Genomic DNA, 24729 nt, shown 5'->3' with positions numbered 1-24729 from the left:
ATCTAGATGAGACAGGTATCTGAGGGAAATACGATAAGATATAACTTCATGTATGTGAAGGGACATTGCTGTGCAAGCAGTTCTACACTAAGGGTAAAATCATCATTCAGGTAATGTATTCTTGCAAGAAGGAGCAGAGTTGGAATCACGCACAAGTCATATTTCCAATTTTCTGCTGAAACAGGCCTCCAATGTCTTTGTGAAGGGGCTCCAGATAAGAAGATGAGTTCTCCTCTCTTAGAAGTATCTGTGATCAACTTCTTATCTGTGATTGAAGAAGAGTACTGATCAGTATTTGGACTTCCTGGTGCCCCCCCTCCAGACCATACAAGTCCAACGTACTGTGATTTGTAAGGTCACAGTCCTGTTGAAATAGTTATTTTGTTTTCAACAAATTCTATAAAGTACAGGAAAGAATATGATATATACCTTTATTCGTCCCACAGTGGGGACATTTCAAAAATCACAGCAGCGGTGCACATCAGAGTATTAATAAAAATAATTATAAAACACAAAACTAAATACTAAAAAACTAAATACTAATACTAATACTAAATATACAAGGGGGAAAAGACTGCAAACAAATATAAATAAATGTGCAATGTTAACTGCTTGATCTGTGTTTGTTTCCAGGAAAGCCACCAAATTAAAATGGGCAATAGTATCAGTTTTCTTCTTCTTCTCATGTTGGTCCACAGATGATTTTTCCCTTGCCAAGTCCACAAGCAGTGAGAATGAGAGCTTCAGCACCCTCACACATTATCTCTCTCTCTCTCTCTCTCTCTTTTACTGCCTAAAAAGGAAGGAAAAAACAAATTCTCATTCAGAGCAGCAACATTTGGCTCTCATCTGTAGATCTGGGTCTTCTCATTGGTTTTGAAATGTTCCTTTTCGCTTCTTTTCTAGAGCACCAGGGGGAGACGAAGAGCTTAGAAACAGCTTTTGAGAGAGAGAGAGAGAGAGAGAGAGGACACAACTTTGCAGATGCAGTATTGAATTAAACCTAAAAACAATGTTTTTTGTTGTAATTTCTTGATAAGTAATTGTAACCCACAGCGCCGGTATAGTCAATGGGTTATTTTGGAGTTCATTCCTGAAACAGAACAAACACACAACAGAACCAACTTGTTCCAAAGCAATTCTGATATTATTCATGCTGACATGTATGCATGTGCACATCACTAGAGTCAGGATGTCAATGACATGACTGAAGGGGGAAAGTCCTCATGGAAGAGCGGCCTTCTGTTGTGTTTGTATTACCAACAGGGCAGAGGAGGGCCGGCTTGGCTTCATGACATTGAACACACTTGTTTTGGGGACATTTTGAAATGACAATGAGCAAGATCCGTTTAGTTAATTGACAGGTGTAATGGGAATTTGATATATTCTTGGTTATATTATCTTTTGATGCTAAGTGAAGGGACTATGTAAATCATCTTCTGTCCTGCAAAGGTTACTAAGCATATTGCATACCATCCCCCGCACCTTTTGTGAAGAAAACAATCACTTGTGGAAGACAAGTTATAAGGACAGGATGAAGACTGATGGAAAGGTTTTAAAATTCCCAGGATATTTCAATGTCTACTCATCAAGGGACCTGATCACTTGATTACTCATCAAATTAACTGATCACTTGATTACTCATCAAGGGACCTGAAGACAAAAGTCTCCTTCTGGATCCTCCTTCTTGTTTCCCTTAAATACTTTACTACTTCACCCTTGGCAGACTCCCGAGGGACTCCGTGTCACGGTGACTCTTTTTGCAAGACTAAATGTTTTCATAGACAAGTTCTGGTTCTACAGTATTCGTCATTTCAGTTTAAAAAGACTCAGTGCTGGGTGTGGACACGTTTTGCCGTCGCACAGTTTTAAAATAAGTTGCTTTCCCAAGACCAGGACAGCCTTTCATGTGAAAACAGGCGACCTCTGGTGTTGTTGCTGGGCGACCTTTCCCACATGCATCAGCTGCCTGTATCTTGAAGCCCAGTTTTACAGATCGGCCTGTGATTCATCAGATAAACAATCGCCCACACACACTGTTAAGTCTGGAATGGTGATATATCTTTTGAGGGATTATTATGATGTCTGATATCACAAAGCAAATAGTTCCTCTTCCTCCTGAAACACATCAACAGGCTGAACTTACTAACCCCACAAGATACCTACAAGACCACACTGGCTTCTTTCTATCTATCTATCTATCTACTTATCTATCTATCTACCTACCTATCTATCTATCTATCTACCTACCTATCTATCTATCTATCTACCTATCTATCTATCTATCTACCTACCTATCTATCTATCTATCTACCTACCTATCTATCTATCTATCTATCTATCTACCTACCTACCTATCTATCTATCTATCTATCTATCTATCTACCTACCTACCTACCTATCTATCTATCTCCCTATCTATCTACCTATCTATCTATCTATCTATCTACCTATCTATCTATCTTCCTACCTACCTATCTATCTACCTACCTATCTATCTATCTATCTATCTATCTATCTACCTACCTACCTATCTATCTATCTCCCTACCTATCTATCTATCTACTTATCTATCTATCTACCTATCTATCTATCTATCTATCTACCAAACTACCTATCTATCTATCTATCTATCTACCTACCTACCTATCTATCTATCTATCTATCTATCTACCTATCTATCTATCTATCTATCTATCTATCTACCTACCTATCTATCTACCTACCTATCTATCTATCTATCTATCTATCTATCTACCTACCTATCTATCTATCTACCTATCTATCTATCTATCTATCTATCTATCTATCTATCTCTATCTATCTGTCTATCTATCTATCTATCTATCTATCTATCTATCTATCTATCTATCTATCTATCTATCTATCTATCTATCTATCTATCTATCTACCTACCTACCTACCTACCTACCTATTTATCTATCTACCTATCTATCTATCTATCCATCCATCCATCCATCTATCCATCTATATATCCATCCATCTATCTATCTATCCATCCATCTATCTATATATATATATACCTCTCTATCTGTCTCTGCTGCTGACTCCCACACACAGAAAAAAGGCTTTGTGGTTCTACAAAGAACCATCACCTACTGGAGAACCATTTTTTTCATTTGAGACACTTATATAGGTTCTTTGAAGAACCCTTTAAAGAAATGGTTCTTTAAAGAACACTGATTTAAAAGGTTCTTTGTGGAACCAGAAATGGTTCCTTTAAGAACCATTTTTTAACAATCTTTGAGACACCTTTATAGGTTCTCAGAAGAACTCTTTAAGGAAATGAATCTTTAAAGAACCCTGGCTTAAAAGGTTCTTTGTGGAACCAGAAATGGTGCCTTAGAGAACCATGTTTTGAAGGTTCTTTGAGACATAAGTTATAAGTTCTTAGAAGAACTCTTTAAGGAAATGGTTCCTCTATGGCATCACTCTGAAGAACCCCCTTCAGTTCCAGATGCTTCGTAGTTCTGTGTGCACTGGGGTTGGAGGTCACGCTTCGTCGTCACGTTCCCAGTTGTCACCGGGCGGATCGGGAGGCGTTGGGGTTATTATGGCGGCCGTGGAGGGCGCCCTGGTTGTTGTGGCTGACATCTCTGGGAGTGCGTCACCGGCCCGCCGAGCGCGCAGCAGAAGGCAATCAAGTGTTGTGTGTTTACATTTGGGTCGGACGTCAGTTTATCTGCAACAATAACACCGGCACGGACATCCAGTAACGGCTCCACGTCACCTCCCTAACTTCATGTTTTATGTGTTCCTGGTTTAGTCATTCCTGACGGGATTCTAAGGTCACATCACGTCAACCGACAGGGTCCATCGTGTTTTCTCAGATCAGTTGTTCTGGTGCGACTTTTTGACCTTTGCGGGTCTTTTTTATTGATCAATTCAGTTTATTCTATACAGCCCAATATCACACATTTCAAATGTTCCTCAGAGGGCTTTACAATCTGTACACATACAACATCCCTGACCTTTGACCTCACATCGGATCAGGAAAAAACTCCCAAGATCACACGTCTTAGTTACCTTCGCATTGAAAATGCCGGAAGGTTATGTTTTGATCGCCGTGTATTTATTTATTTATTTATTTGTATGCGTGTTATTCGCAAAACTCAAAAAGTATTGAACCGAATCGCATGAAATTTGGTGGGATGATTGTTTATTATCCGGGGACCAGTTGATGAGATTTTGGGATCGATCGGGTCAAAGGTCAAAGGTCATGAACAGGTCAAAATCTTTCGCAAAACTCAAAAAGTATTGAACCGAATCGCATGAAATTTGGTGGGATGATTGTTTATTATCCGGGGACCAGTTGATTAGATTTTGGGATCGATCGGGTCAAAGGTCAAGGTCAAAGGTCATGAACAGGTCAAAATGTTCTTGAATCGCATGAAATTTGGTGGGATGATTGGTTATTATCCGGGGACCATTTGATTAGATTTTGGGATCAATCGGGTCAAAGGTCAAGGTCAAGGTCATGGAAAGGTCAAACTCTTTTTTTACCATAGCACGATACATTTTTGTCCAATTGGCATGCAACTAATGCCAAAATGTTCATAATTCAATGCCCAATCTTGTGATATGCGAAGGTATGCGCTCTACCGAGTGCCCATTCTAGTTTCCATCTGTTTCACTGTAGATGTACTGTATTAAATCAGGATTACAGTGTCAATAACATTATTTTAAATGCAAATAAATGTCTGAATAACTCAATGCCAACTTTTTTGTTGCACCTCCTCGATAGAAATCACACAATGAATGAAAATAGAAAATGACTCAAAATACTTGGAAAATATTTATTAAAGAACATGTTGCAAAGATTGTAATATATATATATATAAAGTATAAAGGTTATGATTTTGTCTTAAAGTCAAGTTGACTTTAGAAGTCAGAAAAGACAACTCCACTTGGTTATGAACAAAGAGTAAGAGAATAAATAAAAGACATTTAGAAAAAGGCATTTTGATTTTTGCTCAGGAATTGAAGCGAGACATTTCCTCCTCCGGGAATCGAGAGCGTTGACTCTCTTGACGACGTCCATCTCTCCCGCTTCAGTATATTTACAGCGTGCTAAATCACAAGGAGAATTTAACAGTCGCGTCTATGCTCGAGTAGAAAGAAAAAAAAATCTGATTTCAACCCAAGCATTCCTATACATCTTTTAAAAAATGGAAAAATGAAAAACCAACTTTCATCATTCAAGTTTTCCTCTCAGACGTGTGCAGTAGAAAAGGAATTCATCTGAAGGGTGTGTTCACCTGCCGCTGGTTCATCTATACAGCGGTGTAACCAGCCTGAGCTACACGCTGTAGGTTGATATGTTAGTATTAAATGCAGACTACGCGTATGACAGCAGCAGCTCACACACACACACACCCACCCCCTCACACACACACACACACCCACACACACACCCACACACACACATAGGCTGGCAGACGGGCCAGTTTGGTTCAGTTCAGTTGGGAACACGGCCGTGCCGGGGCCTCACTGGGTGGAGTCGGAGTCACTGGAGTCCAGGCTGGCCTGCGTGGTCGTCGGGGTGCAGCCGTGGCGGGCGGCCGGCAGGCAGTGGAGGGTCTGCGTGCTCCGCCGCAGGTTCTCCAGCGACTGCAGGAAGGACCGGCGTGCCCTCTCCTCCTCCAGGGGCGAGGAGCCCTCCTCCTCCACCTCGGCGATCTCGGCGAAGGTGACGGGCTGCGTTTTGAAGCGGGCCTCGCGAGGTCGCCGGGAGCGGCTCTTGCCCCTCGCCGGGCCCTTGGGGACGGGCAGCTGCTGGGGGAACTCCTCCATGGCCGAGGCCATGAGGTGGGCCGGCAGCACGTGGAAGCCGGAGGCCTCCATCGCCATCTGACGCACGGCGGCCATTGGTGGGAGAAACAGAAAGCACCAAATGGGAATTGAATTCTGGTGTAAATCAAACGCAGAGCGCCGACACAGCTGGAGACTGTGTTTTCTTCGTGCTTTTTCTGGTGCTTTGAAGTCTCTGTCTCAACAGGAGGTCGTCCAAAGCCGGAAAAAAAGAACCCTCAAAAACCTCCCAGTGCAGGCACACCGAGGACCTCCAGTCCAGAAAGAAACAAGAGCTCGGGGTCAGCGTCTGCTCTTCACTGCCTCGATGTCAGTGCCTCCGTTTCCACTCGTCTCTCGTCTCTCGTCTGTTTCTCGTTGTGTGTGTGAATCTCAGTCCGCTGAAGTCAATGCCACCGACAGCCACAGCGCTCTCTTTTATAGCGGCTCACTACCCACTCGCGTAGTCTCTCTCTCTCTCTCTCTCTACTCCCTGTGTGCCAGGCCCCTCCCTCTCTCCTCCCAGTCAGTCACCCCACCAAAATAAACATATGAGGAGAAAAAATATATATACATGTGTGTGTGTGTGTGTGTGTGTGCGTGCTTGGGTGAGGGGGGCTTTGACGGATTTATAGGGCTGAGAAAGAATACGAGACAGAGAGCGAGACACTCGAGACATGAATGGAGACAGTCATGGATGCATAACAGAGGGAACGGAGGAGAGGAAAAGAGCAGGTGGAAGAAAAGAAGAAGCTTGGACGGAAACCAAAGTCGAGGTTGAGAACGTCACGATGCGACGTTCACACTGCGGTGGCTGCGTCGTTAGGACCAGCTGTGGAGGTGAGGGGGGGGGGGGGGGGGGAGGGGAACAGTTAATTGGCTTGATTGGCCTCAGCTGCAGAGAATCAGCTGATTAGTGTCTCTAAACTCTATGTGAGGAGGCCGAGAGGGGAGAGCAGAGGCACAGTCTGCAGCCCAATAAAGGATATTACCCACTATGGCTCAGTGACCTACAGGTGACCTACAGGTGACCTACAGGTGACCTACAGGTGACCTACAGGTGATGGCCTAGATTCTCTTACACTACCTTTGTTTGCAGGGCTTTACGAGAGATGTTCATTGTATCGCCCGACTTCTGTGTCGTCATATGTTCTACTCCAGATTCAGGATCAGTCTCGGAGCGAGAAAAACAACAACAACAACAATCGGCTAAATTGAAGGAAATATTTTAATACATACCACTCAAAGAGCCTAAAGCTTGATAACAAAGGCGAAAAACTTCATTTCAGTTTGCAACCACGGGCCATTCTACGTATCCATCGTTTATAATTTATTTATTTCCTTCACTTGTGTTTTTCGACCTGAGCTGGAGACCAGGGGTTCTGCACCCCAACATGAACAATCCATTATATTTATAATATTTAAAGGTGCACACACGCTGGTCCCCCTCATGAAGCGCGTGGTTGGCGAGAGGCCTTCCCCTCTGAAGGGGAAACATGGCATGCGGCTGTGCTGCCATGTTTCACATGTAAACAGGGCCGCAGGGGACATAATAAACAAGTCAGGACGTTATTGACCGTCCCCGTGTTGGCACAACCAACCTCGTGTGTAGCCAACGCACACACGCAGACCAACAATGAGCCGCATCGCTGTGGAAGAGTCTCAGTATGAGGAGCTTTGTTCTGCTACTTTTATCACACTTGAGTCCTTATGAATACAATATGTGTGTGTTGTTTTTTTGAGAAGCACGATGGCCTATTACAGTTTTTCTCCATTGCTTTGGCTCAATTCTTGAAACAGAAATTACATTCTCAAAGATCTTAGTGCATTTGGTAAAATAGCATATATGGTTCAGCATAACCACATAGATCCCCTTCAAAAGGTCATATCTCACCCAAAACAGTTAACTCAAGCTTGAAACCCAAATCATTTTCTCATAAAAATAGTCAGTGCCCCCAAAATGAAAACTTCCTTCTCGATTGCTGTGGCTCATCTCTCTCGAAAAAAAAAGGACATTCTCAAAGCTTTAAATACATTTGCCAAAATAACCTAGATGGTTTAGCAAAACACTATGGCACACCTGCAAAAGGTCATATCTCTCCCAAAACACACAACTCATCAGTCAAAACTCATTCCTTTTCTCATACAAATAGTCAGTGCCCCCAAAATGAAAAGTCCCTTCGTCATTGTTTAAACACTGCAGGTCAAAATGTTTAGATGTTTTGTCAGTATGGCAGTGGACCATAGAAATATCCCTCATGTGCACATTTCAATCTTGGCTTCGTCCTTTGACACTGAATGGTTACTGTAGATGTTTTCTTTCCAGAATACTATGTGTATCAAACAGAACAAAGATTCATTCAAGAGGAGCCAACAAGGTTTCACATCACACTGTATTGCACTTATACTGCCATGGAAATTCTTACAGTAACTGCAAAACAGAAACAGAAAATGTGTACAGCAAAAAATAGTGTCAAACAAAAAGCACATAAAAAATAAAATGAAGTATAGCCTACGCGACTGTAACAAAACATACAGTTGGAAAGTAAAGCAACGCTGAAGCTCAAAGCTGGAGTTCATCCTCACTCTCCTGCTCAACATCGCATCTGATGTTCTCCCTTGCGATGCAACGGGGGAAGAATCGCCGTGCATGCCGCAACCATCCCCTGCACTGATCTGCCGTGACATCGGCACAAGCAGCATCCATTGCCTGGAGAAGGGACCTCTGGTTTAGAGCCCGATGCTCATACACCCTCCACCACCATGCACCCTTGCTCCTCTTCCTCTTCTTCTTCCTCCTCTTCCTCGAACAGGCAGTTGCCCTTGTTCGTTTACCTGGCCAGGTGCTTCCATGTTCATACTGTAAAGTGTACTGAACTTTGTCACGCCCTAGATATTTGATGGAAGCATTTATACTCCTGGATAGCACCTGTCAGCTAACTAAAATTACTGTGTGATTGGTGATCGGATGTGAGAAAATCCCCCTTGATTAGTAAAGTTCTAGTTGAACCTGAAAATGAAGCCGATGATCCAAGAGATCCATATTACAGGATATATACCATGATGTTTTTCATGGTATTATGTGCCTGAACGATTTTGACAGAGGAGTGAACTATTGTGCAGGTGATGATGTAAACAAGGAAATTATGCCAAGATGTTTTGCAGAGAACAACCACTTGACTGAGAAGCAACAGTCAGTTTAGACCAGCCAGATGTATTCAATTGGTAATTGGGCTAACTGAAGGCAATTGTCCCTCACCGTTTGCACAGATGTGCTAAATCATTTGAAATGTGTGCAAGCTGTAGGCAACTGTACTTGTCATTTGCAAGGAGTTTCTAAAACAATTGCAATTTGATGAAAGGAATGAGAAATTCAAATCTGTTGTGAACAAGTGCCCAGTGGTTTGGAGGTTTGCACAAGTTGTTTTGAGAATGTCATTTCTGTTTCAAGAATTGAGCCAAAGCAATGGAGAAAAACTGTAAGACATTCACAATTCATTTTTAAATGACACATGTCATGTGATCAGGGTGACACAGGTATGTGGAGTCAGTCACTTTCCATCTCTTCTCTGATTGATGTTTGATTTTATTTTAAAAACACTTTTTGAGTCATTTGATGCATTTTTTACCTTTAACTTGAACTCTTAAGGAAAAAACAAACAACCTTCAAAACCTCTTAAACAGAATCCTAATAATGTGAAAGCAACCTGAGACAGGTGTCACAATTAAAACTGAGTTTAACTCATGAGTGGGTGAGATAGGATCATTTATTCCCCACTGGTTAAATATACTAATACAATATTGTTACTTACTCAGTGAAGGAGATTTCTCTATTGCTCAAAATAGGAAAAAAACTCCCAAGACAATTTGCCTTTCTGTTTTCCTTTTCTGGTTTTGTTATCTTTGACGTCCCGGATGGAAAACAGAGCTGCAGAGACGACTTAGTTTGTTTAAAAACAAGTTATGTGGCAAATATAAGTTATTGATCCTCGCACGTGAACATCGGGTTTATGAGTTCTTAAAGCGGTAGAAACCGAACGTCACGTCATAAACAAACTGCGGAGGCAGACCCGTCGGCGGGAGTTTTTAAAGACACCTAAAAGCTTCAAAATGTTTAAATGTGAATTATCTTGAAGTCAAATTAACAGAACAACACTTCTCATGGAGGGTTTACTTTGTACCCAGACTAACCAACATGGTTTTGATGATTTATATTGTGAATGACGGACAATCCGTAAATCAAAATTACATGAATAGATCATAACAATTATCCCAAAACACTTTGTTTCTCATGGTGCCGACCATAGCTTTATTAAATAAAACCACGATCCGTAAGCAGCGTCACAGCGGTGCAGGAACCCGAGTGTCATAGGGACTAATATTAACTTGTAGTATATTATCGCCATCAGTGCACAACGTAAGTCCATCGCCCAGAGGTGACAGCTGGTCGGTATTTTCGGGGTCGACCTCACCGCGCCGCCTTCGCCGTGTTTGAATGGTTTTCACGAAGCGACCTCATGACCTAAAAAAGGCTCCACCGGTTCCGTCATGCATTCCTTAGATGACACCTCCGGAGGGTGAGACGGAGACCAAGTTTCTTTTCTCACACGTACACGCACACACACACACACACACACACACACACACACACACACACGTGCAGACGAACACGCAGGGTTGTAAGTGAACTTGCAAATATCTCCTCGCTCTATTCTGAGTCGATTTAAGGTCACCCACGATCATGCCAGCAGCTGCTAGTCAACTGACATCACATGACATTTGTGATTCCCATTTTTGTGTGTGTGTGTGTGTGTGTGTGTAAAGGTGTGTGAAGGTGTGTGTCCATACATTTTATTCTATGAAATCACCCATTTCATTCAGCGTATTGGTTGTTTTGGGACACGCTTCCCGGAAATAAGAAGTGTTCTTAGCAGTGTGTTTGTGTGTGTGTGTGTGTATGTGTGTGTGTGTCCCTGGAGAAGCCTTGTTTTCTTAAGAGCCTGCCAAGGCTGCATGTGTTGCACACAAGGACACACAAAAACAATCACCAGAAGAGAAGAGCTTCATTTGAAATGAACGAATCCTAAAAAATATCACAGTCCACGTTAGAATATTTAAAAAAAAATGTTATCCTCTAAAATCAAAGCATTTACATTCTGCTTTTTTTCTGCCGTTGTTTAAAAAAACATTCTGTTGTTATACGTTTGTGTTTGTGAGGAGCTCCTGGTGCATTAACCCGCCAGGTGGTTTGAGAAGTTGTCTTTGGAAACTGCTTTAAAAAGAGTGGGTAGTTAAAAAAAAAAAAGATGATTGGATGATTTTCAAGAAAGAGCCTTTGGTGGCGTTCCTCTTATCAATAAAGAAACTCACCAGCTCTGATACAAACGATGCTACCGCAGCATCGACGCTAACCTTCTTAACCCTCCTGTTACCTTTGGGGTCAATTTGACCCCATTCAATGTTTAACGTCTCGAAAAAATTATTGACATCATTATTTTTGCTTCATATTTCATGAATTTTCCTAATTTATAGGGGACAACTGGAAAAACCTAAAATTCACATGATGATATGTTTTCAATGTCCTGAACACAACTTGCACGCATCGGTGTTCTTTGGGGTCAATTTGACCCCAGGCTGTTTTTCACTGTTTAAAACATATAAGAAATATCAACTTTATTATGTATTTAAAGGGCTATTTAGGTAGTCAACAAACAAACATAAAGTACTTGACACTTAAACTTAGGAAACAATATTAATTCAAATAATTTTCTGGATGTTTTAATTGCTGGGGTCAAATTGACCCCAAAGGTAAAAGATGTTAGTACATTTGAAGGTAACAGGAGGGTTAAGGAGCCGCCATTGTTTAATTGGTCACACGCGCCCCAAAGCCACGCCCCAAAGCCACGCCCCTAAGCCACGCCTCTAAGCCACGCCCCTAAGCTGCCAGTCGCTCCTATCAGGACGCCGATTGGTCGAGAGGGACGTCCGTGTCCATCCTGTGATCCTCGTGCAAGTCCAGCTCCGCATTGCTTCCTGTAGCATTTCAATACGAGTCTGACGAGTTAAATTCCTTCACACGGGGCTTTAATAACGCAAACAAAGTCATTTAAATGAATATCGTAATATGAGATGCGTGTCGAATGGACTTGTTTTGGGGTGTTTTCACCCTTCTGACTGCTGGAGTGGATCAGCGCATCATCACCGCATCATCCTCCCCAAAATTAATGTGTTCAAAAGGAGAATTATTCTTCATATAAAGAAATATAAACGCCTAATGTGTGGAAAGGATCACATCCTCACAAATTGCAGTCCACAGTATCCTGCATTCAGCAAGGAAATCCTTCCTGCAATCCTCAATCGACTCCTCCGTCCCCTCTCCAACACACACACACACACACACACACACACACACACACACACACACACACACACACACACACACACACACACACACACACACACACACACACACACACACACACACACACACACACACATAATTTCCAGATATTTCTTTTTTTTTTATTTTTCTTTTATGTAGATATTATATATATGTATAATAATTATCATATACATAACTATATATCAATATTATTGATATTATCCCAGCTTTTTTAATTGATTTAGTTATAATAAAATTAATTTTTTTTTAAAAATAATAATTTTATTAATCTCACAATGGGGGAATTCAATTCTTCTCTGCATAATATAATATATACTAATGGGGATTATTTATACAAAATTATATAAAATTAAAATAAAATTTTCCCAATTTTTGGGAAAAAAAATAAATATACGCTACTAATGCTAAGTTCTGGAATAATAATAATAATATAAATAATATAGATTTTTCGTTTTTGTGATTAATTTAATTTTTTTTGATTTTATAAACAAAAGCTAAAAACAGGGAAGAATCTTCCTCCCTCAATCTCAACAACTGAAATATCAAAAGATATCATGTATGTATATTACTGTCCAGGTGTTATGAGACAAGAGTGTTGTGTTCATCAATTAATTCAATTCAATTTATTTTATTAGCCCACAAAATTACAACAAATGTGTCGGAGTGAGTGCAATCTGTACTGTAAATATAGACATCCCCCCCCAATCCCTCCATCGGACCAGGAAAAACCCCAAATAACCCTTCAAAAAAAAAAAAGAAAGAAACTGGGAGAGCAACAGAGGAGGAGGATCCTCCTGGGGATGGACAGATGCAATAGATGTAATGTGTACAAGGACCAGATTTAGAGTAAAATACATTCAAGGTTGAATATGACAGAGTGTTGGAATAGTTCATAGTAGGCATATTCACGATGGAGACTTCCACGATCCATCAGGAGGGGGAGGAGGGAGGAGGGAGGAGGAGTCTCAACAGTGGGCGGAGTCTCAACACACACAGTGGCGACAGAGCAGGAATTTCCAGACCCCCCATCCATCAGGCAGATGAGATCTATGCTGTCATAGGGGGTAGGGACCCCATGAGAGACGAAGTCAAAAAGGACTTCCGGGAGAAAGCAGAGTTAGTAACGTGTGATTGAGAGATGAAAATTCATCCTTAAGGAGAGAAAAAGAGGAGATAGGTACTCAGTGCATCCTAAACGTCCCCGGCAGCTATAAGCCTATAGCAGCATATCAAGGGGCTGGACCAGGGCAAACCTGTGGCATTCAGCCCTAACTATAAGCTCTGTCAAAGAGGAAGGAAGTCTCTCTACTCAAACGAGGGGTGTGTGTGCTGCCTCTCGGACTGATTTGGAAGCTGGTCATAAAAGAGGAGCTTGATAACCAAAGGCTCTGGCTCCCATTCTACTTTTTAAGACACTACACACACACACACACACACATTTAGTGAGCTCTCTCTCTAGGGGCAATATGGTACGACAAGCTCCTTAAGATATGATGGAGCATCACACAATCAGCTTTTTTAGGTTAAGAGAAGAGATTTAAAAAAGTGATCTGATTTTTTACTGGAGCAGTGCAGCAGCTAGTGCAGGAGTGATGTGATCTCTTTTCTTAGTTTTAGTGAGAACACGAGCTGCAGCATTCTGGATCAACTGGAGGGACCTAAGAGATTTATTAGAGCAGCCTGATAATAAGGAGTTGCAGTAATCCAGTCTCAAGTAACGAACACTGAAACAATTTTCTGCATCTTTTGAGACAAGCCTGATTTTTTTGAAATATTACGAAGATGAAAATGCAGTCCTGAGATTTGCTTTTTTGTTAGGAAAGGAAGGAAGTCCCGATCAAAGATAACAGATCTTTTTTACAGTGTGTTGATGCCAGGGCAATGCCGTCTACAGAATCCACATCACCAGATAATTGATCTCTGAGGTGCTCAGGGCCGATTAAAATTACTTGGTTTTGTCTGAGTTTAACATCAAGAAGTTGCAGGTCATCCATGTTTTTATGTCTTTAAGACATGCTTGAATTTTACAGAGTTGGTTGCTCTCCTCTGGTTTTATCGATAAATATAGTTGAGTGTCATCTGCATAACAATGAAAGTTTATGGAGTGTTTCCTGATAATATTGCCCAAAGGAAGCATGTATAAGGTAAATAAAATTGGTCCAAGCACAGAACCTTGTGGAACTCCGTGATTAACGTTGGTGGTTATCGAGGCGTCATTTTACAAATACAAACTGAGATCGATCTGATAAATAGGATTTAAACCAAATTAGTGCCGTGCCTGAAATGCCAATCGACTGCTCCAGTCTCTGTAACAGGATGTCATGGTCAATGGTGTGAAATGCAGCACTAAGGTAACAAGACCAGGACAGAGAGGAGTCCTTTATCTGCTGCCATTAAGAGGTCATTTGTAATTTGCTCCCAGTGCGTCTCGGTGCTGTGGTGTTTTCTAAATCCTGATTGAAATTTCTCAAATAAACTATTATGATGTAGAAAGTCGCACAACTGATTTGCGACCACTTTCTCAAGGATCTTGGAGAGGAAGGGTTAGAGATCGGTCTGTTAGTAGCCAATAGCCCTGGATCCAGCTTCTGGAGGAGAGGAGAGATAACCAGGAGAAGGAGTGTGGTGTGTGCGACGGTGTGGGCCTAGGCCTGACACATTGATAATATAGAAGAAGAGAGCAATTTAAAGCAAATTAAAGGCAGCAGCCCTGGCGGGATGGGGGTCCAAGAAGAGACAGGAGTAGGTTTTCAAGAAACCGTTGAAGATAATAATCGGTTGGTTGGAGAAAGAAACCTCCAAATATACACCAGGGCATACAGCGGTTTCCAAGGCCATTCCACTTGAGAACAGATTGGCACTGGTTATGGGCAAGAGATTATTAATCTTGTCCCTAATAGTTAAAATCTTTTCATTAAAGAAGTTCATAAAGTCGTGTGTTGTGTGTGTGTGTGTGTGTGTGTGTGTGTGTGTGTGCAGGTTGGGTTACAGGGCTCAATGTGAGGGATTAGTTTAGATATGAAGACACGCCGCGATACGAATGTCTCCATATAGAATAGATTTGAATGGATTGAATGTAATTAAAGTGGGATTCACTGGATGTTCATTAGTGTGTAGCGGATAGTGTGCGCTCAACCCAAAACACAATAAGTCAACACAATAGAGGAGGCAGTGAGCGGTGAAGAGATTCATCTGACTCCATCAAAGGTCACTTTTTAAAAAGTTGGAAATTGAACACGATAAAATGATTTGTAACCGTTGTGACTGTAGTGACATCAGCACTGGCTTCCTGTTTCACACGGGAAACAAACGGCTGTTATTTATGACCCCCCCCCCCCCCAGTTTGAGGGATTGACGCAACATTTTGAAGATATTCATGGTTCGCAGAGAATGAACCGGAGGGATATTTATGACTTCCTGTTTTCAATCCATGAGTGTAAATATGATTTGAGAGATGTTTGTATGTTTACTGTACAAAAGGCTAAAAAAGGGATGAGAAGAAGATGTATTTCTATTGTAGGAGTCCAATTATTTTTCAAAATGATTATTTATACAACTTTTTGATGTTTATAAGTGTGATTAAAATGTATGTATATGGAAGATGTATGTGGATATATATATATATATTATTTTTAATTTTCTTTATTATTTTTCTTTATTTTATATTAATTTTCTGATTTATTTCATTATAATAATTTAGGATAAGAATATATAAACATGTTTTGCTTCTACCATTTCAGGATTTGTTTTGGATATTATATAAAATAATATTATTGTATTGTATTGCATTGCATGTATTGTATTATAGTATTATAGTATTGCATTCCAATGATTGACTGAATAAAAATAAATACACAACAACAGTATTTATGACTTTGTCTGGAGGTGAAAGTCGTCCTTTATCCTGTGAAATATATTCACTGGTTTTGAAAATCTTGTTTTGCATCCAAATTCTCAAAATCATCTTAATATTCAGCCGAGATATTGAAAATCTTTTATATAACACATGACTCCCACTCGTGTTTTCACTGTTGTTTCCTCCAGCAACACATCACGTGACACACAATAACACACAATAACTAGAACGGGCATATCACTAGATTGGGCATTGAATTATGAACATTTTGGCATTAGTTGCATGCCAATTGGATACAAATTGACCGTGCTATGGTAAAAAGAAGATTTTGACCTTTTCATGACCTTGACCTTTGACCCGATCGATCCCAAAATCTAATCAAATGGTCCCCGGATAATAACCATTTTCATTTTTTTATTTTATGCGGTTTAATTTAATGCTTATAATAAATAAAAATATAAATAAATAAAAAAATACTGATTAAAAAAATAACCTTCCGCATTTTCAATGCGAAGGTAACAACAACAAACAGAAGAAGAGTGACGTACATTGCCAGATGCGATTACATTGCAGCTTGTTTACCATCCCCCTCAATACTGGACACACGTGTAGTCTCCATTAGTCACTCAGACACAGACACATATACACCAATACAGGTAAAACTAGAATGGGCACTCGGTAGAGCGCATACCTTCGCATATCACAAGATTGGACATTGAATTATGAACATTTTGGCATTAGTTGCATGCCAATTGGACAAAAATGTATCGTGCTATGGTAAAAAAAGAGTTTGACCTTTCCATGACCTTGACCTTGACCTTTGACCCGATTGATCCCAAAATCTAATCAAATGGTCCCCGGATAATAACCAATCATCCCACCAAATTTCATGCGATTCAAGAACATTTTGACCTGTTCTTGACCTTTGACCCGATCGATCCCAAAATCTAGTCAACTGGTCCCCGGATAATAAACAATCATCCCACCAAATTTCATGCGATTCGGTTCAATACTTTTTGGGTTCTGCGAAAGATTTTGACCTGTTCATGACCTTTGACCTTTGACCCGATCGATCCCAAAATCGAATCAACTGGTCCCCGGATAATAAACAATCATCCCACCAAATTTCATGCGATTCGGTTCAATACTTTTTGAGTTCTGCGAAAGATTTTGACCTGTTCATGACCTTTGACCCGATCGATCCCAAAATCTAATCAACTGGTCCCCGGATAATAAACAATCATCCCACCAAATTTCATGCGATTCGGTTCAATACTTTTTGACCTGTTCATGACCTTTGACCTTTGACCCGATCGATCCCAAAATCTAATCAACTGGTCCCCGGATAATAAACAATCATCCCACCAAATTTCATGCGATTCGGTTCAATACTTTTTGAGTTCTGCGAAAGATTTTGACCTGTTCATGACCTTTGACCTTTGACCCGATCGATCCCAAAATCTAATCAACTGGTCCCCGGATAATAAACAATCATCCCACCAAATTTCATGCAATTCGGTTCAATACTTTTTGAGATTTGCGAATAACACGCATACAAATAAATAAATAAATACACGGCGATCAAAACATAACCTTCCGGCATTTTCAATGCGAAGGTAACTAGAATGGGCACTCGGTAGAGTGCATACCTTCGCATATCACAAGATTGGGCATTGAATTATGAACATTTTGGCATTAGTTGCATGCCAATTGGAAAAAAATGTATCGTGCTATGGTAAAAAAAGAGGTTGACCTTTCCATGACCTTGACCTTGACCTTTGACCCGATTGATCCAAAAATCTAATCAAATGGTCCCCGGATAATAACCAATCATCCCACCAAATTTCATGCGATTCAAGAAAATGTTGACCTGTTCATGACCTTTGACCTTGACCTTTGACCCGATCGATCCCAAAATCTAATCAACTGGTCCCCGGATAATAAACAATCATCCCACCAAATTTCATGCGATTCGGTTCAATACTTTTTGAGTTCTGCGAAAGATTTTGACCTGTTCATGACCTTTGACCTTTGACCTTTGACCCGATCGATCCCAAAATCTAATCAACTGGTCCCCGGATAATAAACAATCATCCCACCAAATTTCATGCGATTCGGTTCAATACTTTTTGAGTTTTGCGAATAACACGCATACAAATAAATAAATAAATAAATAAATACACGGCGATCAAAACATAACCTTCCGGCATTTTCAATGCGAAGGTAACAATACGGAAGTCACCTTTAAGTCCCTCCACAGGAGGCCGACTGACTGTTGACCCGCCGACACTGTTCATATGTAAACGTATCTGAAGGGTAGAAACTCACTGCCTGTCTTGGTGTTGGTGGAATAATAATAATTTATTATATTATCTAGTATTATAGACGTTTAAATGTAATATTTAAACGTATCTGAAGGGTATAAACTCATTTCCTGTGTTGGTGTTGGTAGGAAATCTCCACCGTCCACATATACATATATATAAATATATATATATATTAGTGCTGTGAAAAATAACGCGTTAACTCAGTTAATTAAATTACAGGTTTAACTAGTTGTTTTTTTAAAACTCATTTAACGCATGCGCAGAATGAGCTTCCAATCCGTCTGTTGTTGGTCGTCTCTCCAGCAGCATGTCATTCTGTCTCTAGTGTCGCGTTAACACGACTCCGATCTCCGTCTCGCGCGCCGCAGAGCTCGGATGCCGGCGTGTGCGCGCACATCGGGACGAAAAAAAGTCACTTGCACCCCCCCCCCCGTCAACAACTCTTCTCGGAGCTCTTGCCTGTCTTGAGAGCCCTGTAAATGTATATATGTGATTAATCATGATTAATCCACAGAAACCTGTGATTAACCTGATTAACATTTTTAATCGTTTCACAGCCCTAATATATACAGGACTGTCTCAGAAAATTAGAATATTGTGATAAAGTTCTTTATTTTCTGTAATGCAATTAAAAAAACAAAAATGTCATGCATTCTGGATTCATTACAAATCAACTGAAATATTGCAAGCCTTTTATTCTTTTAATATTGCTGATTATGGCTTACAGCTTAAGAAAACTCTAAAATCCTATCTCATAAAATTTGACTATTTCCTCAGACCAAGTAAAAAAAAAGATTTATAACAGCAAAACAAAATCAAACATTTGAAAATGTGTTTCCAGGTGTTTCGAGTTAATTAGACGATTCAAGTGATTTGTTTAATACCCTACTAGTATACTTTTTCATGATATTCTAATATTTAGAAATAGGATATTTGAGTTTTCTTAAGCTGTAAGCCATAATCAGCAATATTAAAAGAATAAAAGGCTTGCAATATTTCAGTTGATTTGTAATGAATCCAGAATGCATGACATTTTTGTTTTTTTAATTGCATTACAGAAAATAAAGAACTTTATCACAATATTCTAATTTTCTGAGACAGTCCTGTATATAAATATATATATATATATATAAATGTTTATAAATATATATATTTATAAATATATATATTTATATATATATAAATATATATATAAATATATATATATGTATATATATATATATAAATAAATATATATCTATGTATATGTTTATATATATTTGCTAGTATCTTCCCTTGTGTCTGTAAATGTTATTTTTCGTGTGTTTTTGGACTTGTTGGTTATTATAGTGCAGGTGGATTCCAGTGTGGACGGTTTGGAGCTCTGTTTATTTGTTTATTTTATTTTGATACAATTTGAAAGTTGGTTTATTAAGGAAAATAACATACTAAAAGACGTGTGTGCTACACAGCGTAATTTCAACATGTATTTTTTCTTTGTGGATCTTGTTTAAATACATAATATTCCACGTGTGGTCTCACGGTAGTAAGAACTCACAGAAAAATCTGAAAACAGAATGTATATATTGATATACAATTTTGAAACTAATAACCTCCCGTAAGTGTGTGGAGGAGGAGGGAGAATGAAAGAAAACAAGAAAGAGAGAGAGAGAGAGAGAGTTAGAGCAAGAGAGAGAGAGAGAGCACATTAAGGCAAATCCATTATCCAGGTCCACGGGGGTCAGAGGTGAGGTACACGCCGCGGGCTGCATTCCCGAACGGGCATATCACCGAGTACCCCGCCGCGATAGGACACCCCCGTTACCATAGCAACCTAAATGTCAGGGGACAGCGGAGAGGAGGGGAACCGAAGTTGGCGAGTAACACAACAGCTCAGGTGGGACAGCTCACGCACGTTTTAAATGTTTTATTATTTTACGACTACTTTACTCTCATGCCTTCGTTTGCGTAGCCGCTCTGAAAGTACAACGTTTGATCTCTTAGGTGAGATTTTAGTTATTAATTATTTTTCTTTCAATCATTTTATTTGAAGTTTTTACAAGTTACACATTGTCAGACAACAAAAAAACAACAACAAATAAATAAAAATGACACAACAGCACAACAACCTATACGAACAATCAGACAAGGACAGAAAAACACAGACAGAAATCAAAACTAAAACAATTGTATTTATAATTTTAAATCATCCATTCCACCATTTTATTTTAAACTCATCCGGGCTACTCGTCGAGTGTCTTGTTATTTTTTAATGACACAAAAGTTATTTTTATGACACAACAACTGTAAAAGCCGGCGTCAGAAAGACATGTGATCCGCGTGATGGACGGGTGATGAAGTGTTGAGCGATGACTTCAAGGAATCCTTAAATCCCTTTCACAAAGTCTTCCCGTCCGTTGGCTAACGTACCCGCCTGTGGGCGTAGTGATTCTTTTAGGGGGCGGGGCTTTGGAGGGAGGCCTGAAGGGACTTGTCGACTTCCTCACTTGAGTTCAAGTCTTTTGGAGCTTGTGATTTGCAGTTTGTTTAAACTCTGAGTGGTTTAAACTCCTCTTATTATCACACAGGTACGATACCACCCGGATCAGAATTCAGGTTTCAAACCAGGTTTCAAACCAGCAGCTGTCCTCGTCTCTGCGCTGTGGACACATGTAACTGTTCATCGGAGAGACACACGTCTCAAATAAGTGATGAGTCGTGTCTTCTGGAGGCGGATCTGTCTCCAGCGTCACTGTGGCCACTGATGCGTTGGTAGGAAGCGATGCTCACGGCCCCTGCGGTGACCTTCTGGTCCCTTGAAATAACCTCACTGTGGAGTATTAAAAAAACGCTCCTTCTGACTCAGCATCGTGAAGCGTGACCACGACGGCGGCGACATTTAGACCGACTGAGACACGTTCAAATGAAAATATATGAGAGTTTAACACATGCAATACTATTTTTAAATAAAAGGGCTTTTACATTTCAAGATGATGTTAATGTTTTATTGTATTGATCTGCTCTTGACAAATAAGCATCTAAATATATAAAATATAATAGGACATGTTCAACTGAAAATATGAGAGTTAAACAAAAAGACTTTACATTTAAAGATTATGGTAAAGCTTATTTTCTATTATTATTAATCTGCTCTTGACAAATAAGCAGACAATCCAATTATATAAAAGAAAAAATATATAATATATATAATATGAGATGTTCAACTGAAAATATGAGAGTTCAACACATTCAATAAAATGTTTAAACAAAAAGGCTTTACATTAAAAGATTATTGTAAAGCTTATTATTTATTATTATTAATCTGCCCTTGACAAATAAGCAGACAATCCAATTATATATTAAAAATATATATAATATATATAATAGGACATGTTCAAATAAAAATATGAGAATTTGACACATGCAATACTATTTTTAAACAAAAGGACTTTTACATTTAAAAATTATGTTTACATTTTTTTTTATTAATCTTCCCTTGACAAATAAGCAGACAATCTAAATATATAAAATAAAATAAAATATAATATATATAATAGGACATGTTCAACTGAAAATATGAGAGTTTAACACATGCAATAATATTTTTAAACAAAAGGACTTTTACATTTAAAGATTATTGTAAACCTTATTTAGTATTTTTTTTTAAATTGTATTAATCTGCCCTTGACAAATAAGCAGACAATCCATATATATAATTTATTAAATACAATTTTCCAAATATAGAATATAAAAGTAATCATATTTAGATTCATGTAAAAGCATCATACACATGCGTGTTAAAAGGCATAACGAATGTACAATACATGCTTAAGTGTAGCGAATTCACATCTTATTTTTACTTCATGCAAAGTGATGGAGGAGTGAAGGATGGAGGAGTGGAGGATGGAAGAGTGAAGGATGGAACAGTGAAGGATGGAGGAGTGAAGGATGGAAGAGTGAAGGATGGAGGAGTGAAGGATGGAAGAGTGAAGGATGGAAGAGTAAAGGATGGAAGAGTGAAGGATGGAAGAGTGAAGGATGGAACAGTAAAGGATGGAAGAGTGAAGGATGGAAGAGTGGAGGAAGATGTAACTGTGACTCCCTGTGACGAGCAAAGAGCATGATAGGTGAGGAGAGAGGAAGGAGAGGAGGAGGAGGAGAAGGAAGAGGAAGAGGAGAAGGCACAATAAAGGAGAACTGAAGTCTTGAAGTGGGAGAAGGGGGAGGGGGGGGGGGGGTGAAGTGAATCGGTCAACTTGTTCCCAGAGCAGCTTCGCAGCATGACTTCACACTCCACTTACAACTGGATTAAACACACACACACACACACACACACAGTACATTTGGCCATATGTTATTGTTCCTTTGAGGGCGATTCAGTAATTGTCTAATATGTCCTTGTTGACCCTCCCCTGCAGTCTTCTCCTCTTTCCAGTGGAACAATAACCAATAATACGGTAAATGAGAGGAAGCAAAATGTGAACTTGTTGACATCCAGGATCCCGGTGGATGGAGTCATGTTGAATCAGCCTTTTTATTGGAAGACCTTTTGACTGGTCTCAGGAGGAAGAGCACTGGTGCAAACAATGAACTTAATGATGGCTGAGTTCCATGGAGCTTTCAGGGTGCTGCTCTGGTGCACGTCGGCTCTCATTCTCACTGGAACATCATGTGACAGTGTAATTAGTGACACCTGTGCTCTTCTACTTTGACAGGTCACGATGCCTGTGAGCATGGCAACAACATTCCCAGTGAGGCTACTTAATAATAATACATTTTATATATTAATATATATATAAATAAAATATATTATTATTATTAAGTAGCCTCACTGAGAGATAATGTGTATATATTAATATATATATATATACGCAGATAATAATAATAAATGTATATATATATATATATATTTACACATTATTATAATATATATACACATTACCTCTGTGAAGCTACTTAATTATATATAGATATATACAGGGGTGCACATAACTTTTTCAGTGAGTTACTCAGGTGAGTACCAGGAGATGGTGTTTGGTATTTGGTTTGGTTTGTGCACCCCTGTATATATATATATATATATATATATAAATTTTTTTTTAAAAATATATATATATATATACACACACATTATTTCTCAGTGAGGCTACTTAATAATAATAATATATTGTATTTATATATAATATATATACACATTATCTCTCAGTAAGGGTAATTAATAATAACAATATATATATATATATATTCATATACAGGACTGTCTCAGAAAATTAGAATATTGTGATGAAGTTCTTTATTTTCTGTAATGCAATTCAAAAAACAAAAATGTCATGCATTCTGGATTCATTACAAATCAACTGAAATATTGCAAGCCTTTTATTCTTTTAATATTGCTGATTATGGCTTACAGCTTAAGAAAACTCAAATATCCTATCTCATAAAATTTTAATATTTCCTCAGACCAAGTAAAAAAAAGATTTATAACAGCTGAGTGTTTGTCAAGGCTCAGGAAACACCTGCAGGTGTTTCGAGTTAATTAGACAATTCAAGTGATTTGTTTAATACCCTACTAGTATACTTTTTCATGATATTCTAATATTTAGAGATAGGATATTTGAGTTTTCTTAAGCTGTAAGCCATAATCAGCAATATTAAAAGAATAAAAGGCTTGCAATATTTCAGTTGATTTGTAATGAATCCAGAATGCATGACATTTTTGTTTTTTGAATTGCATTACAGAAAATAAAGAACTTCATCACAATATTCTAATTTTCTGAGACAGTCCTGTATATACACAGTAATTATCTATCAGTGAGGCTACTTAATAACATACATTTACATATATATATATATATATACACATTATCTCTCAGTAAGGGTACTTAATAATAACAATATATATATATTCATATATATATACAGTAATTATCTATCAGTGAGGCTACTTAATAACATACATTTACATATATATATATATATATATATATATATATATACACATATATACATATACACATACATGTTGAAAACAGCAGGCACATTAATCAAGTATCAGTTTGTTACTTAACTATAACCTCGTGTCACACTGGTGCGTGTATTTATTCCGCTCTGGAGTCGTTCCAGCAGCCTTGTGGATCTTCACGATGCCATCTGTCTGGAGCTCGGTAATCAAACACGGTCCAATAGCTTACATTTCGATGTCGGCTAATGTGAGACTACAGAGGCCGGAGATCAGGGGGCCACAGTACACAGCGCTGGGCCGAGGCCTAATGAGGTGAGAGCTGTGCAGCTAAAAGGGATTTACCAGCAACTGGGATTGTGATGTGGCTCAAGTAAAAAAACAAATGTTCCCA

The 24729-nt window shown here is 39.1% G+C and overlaps 1 protein-coding gene across 1 annotated transcript; it reads right to left on the bottom strand.

The window, feature by feature from the left end:
- Positions 1-4866: 4866 nt before the first annotated feature.
- Positions 4867-6261, bottom strand: c6h11orf96 (chromosome 6 C11orf96 homolog). Its single transcript, XM_056417177.1, has one exon. The coding sequence runs from the start codon at positions 5887-5889 to the stop codon at positions 5509-5511; it is 381 nt and encodes a 126-aa protein (XP_056273152.1). The 5' UTR covers positions 5890-6261; the 3' UTR covers positions 4867-5508.
- Between the last annotated feature and the right edge of the window lie 18468 nt (positions 6262-24729).

Source organism: Pseudoliparis swirei, chromosome 6 (genome assembly GCF_029220125.1).
Source record: "Pseudoliparis swirei isolate HS2019 ecotype Mariana Trench chromosome 6, NWPU_hadal_v1, whole genome shotgun sequence".
Lineage (NCBI taxonomy): Eukaryota > Metazoa > Chordata > Actinopteri > Perciformes > Liparidae > Pseudoliparis > Pseudoliparis swirei.
The sequence above is the reverse complement of the archived record's forward strand: the minus strand, read 5'-3'. Positions and strand labels throughout refer to the sequence as shown.

Coding starts and splice junctions, on each gene's coding strand:
- c6h11orf96 (XM_056417177.1), bottom strand. CDS start 5,889: ATGGCCGCCGTGCGTCAGATGGCGATGGAGGCCTCCGGCTTCCACGTG.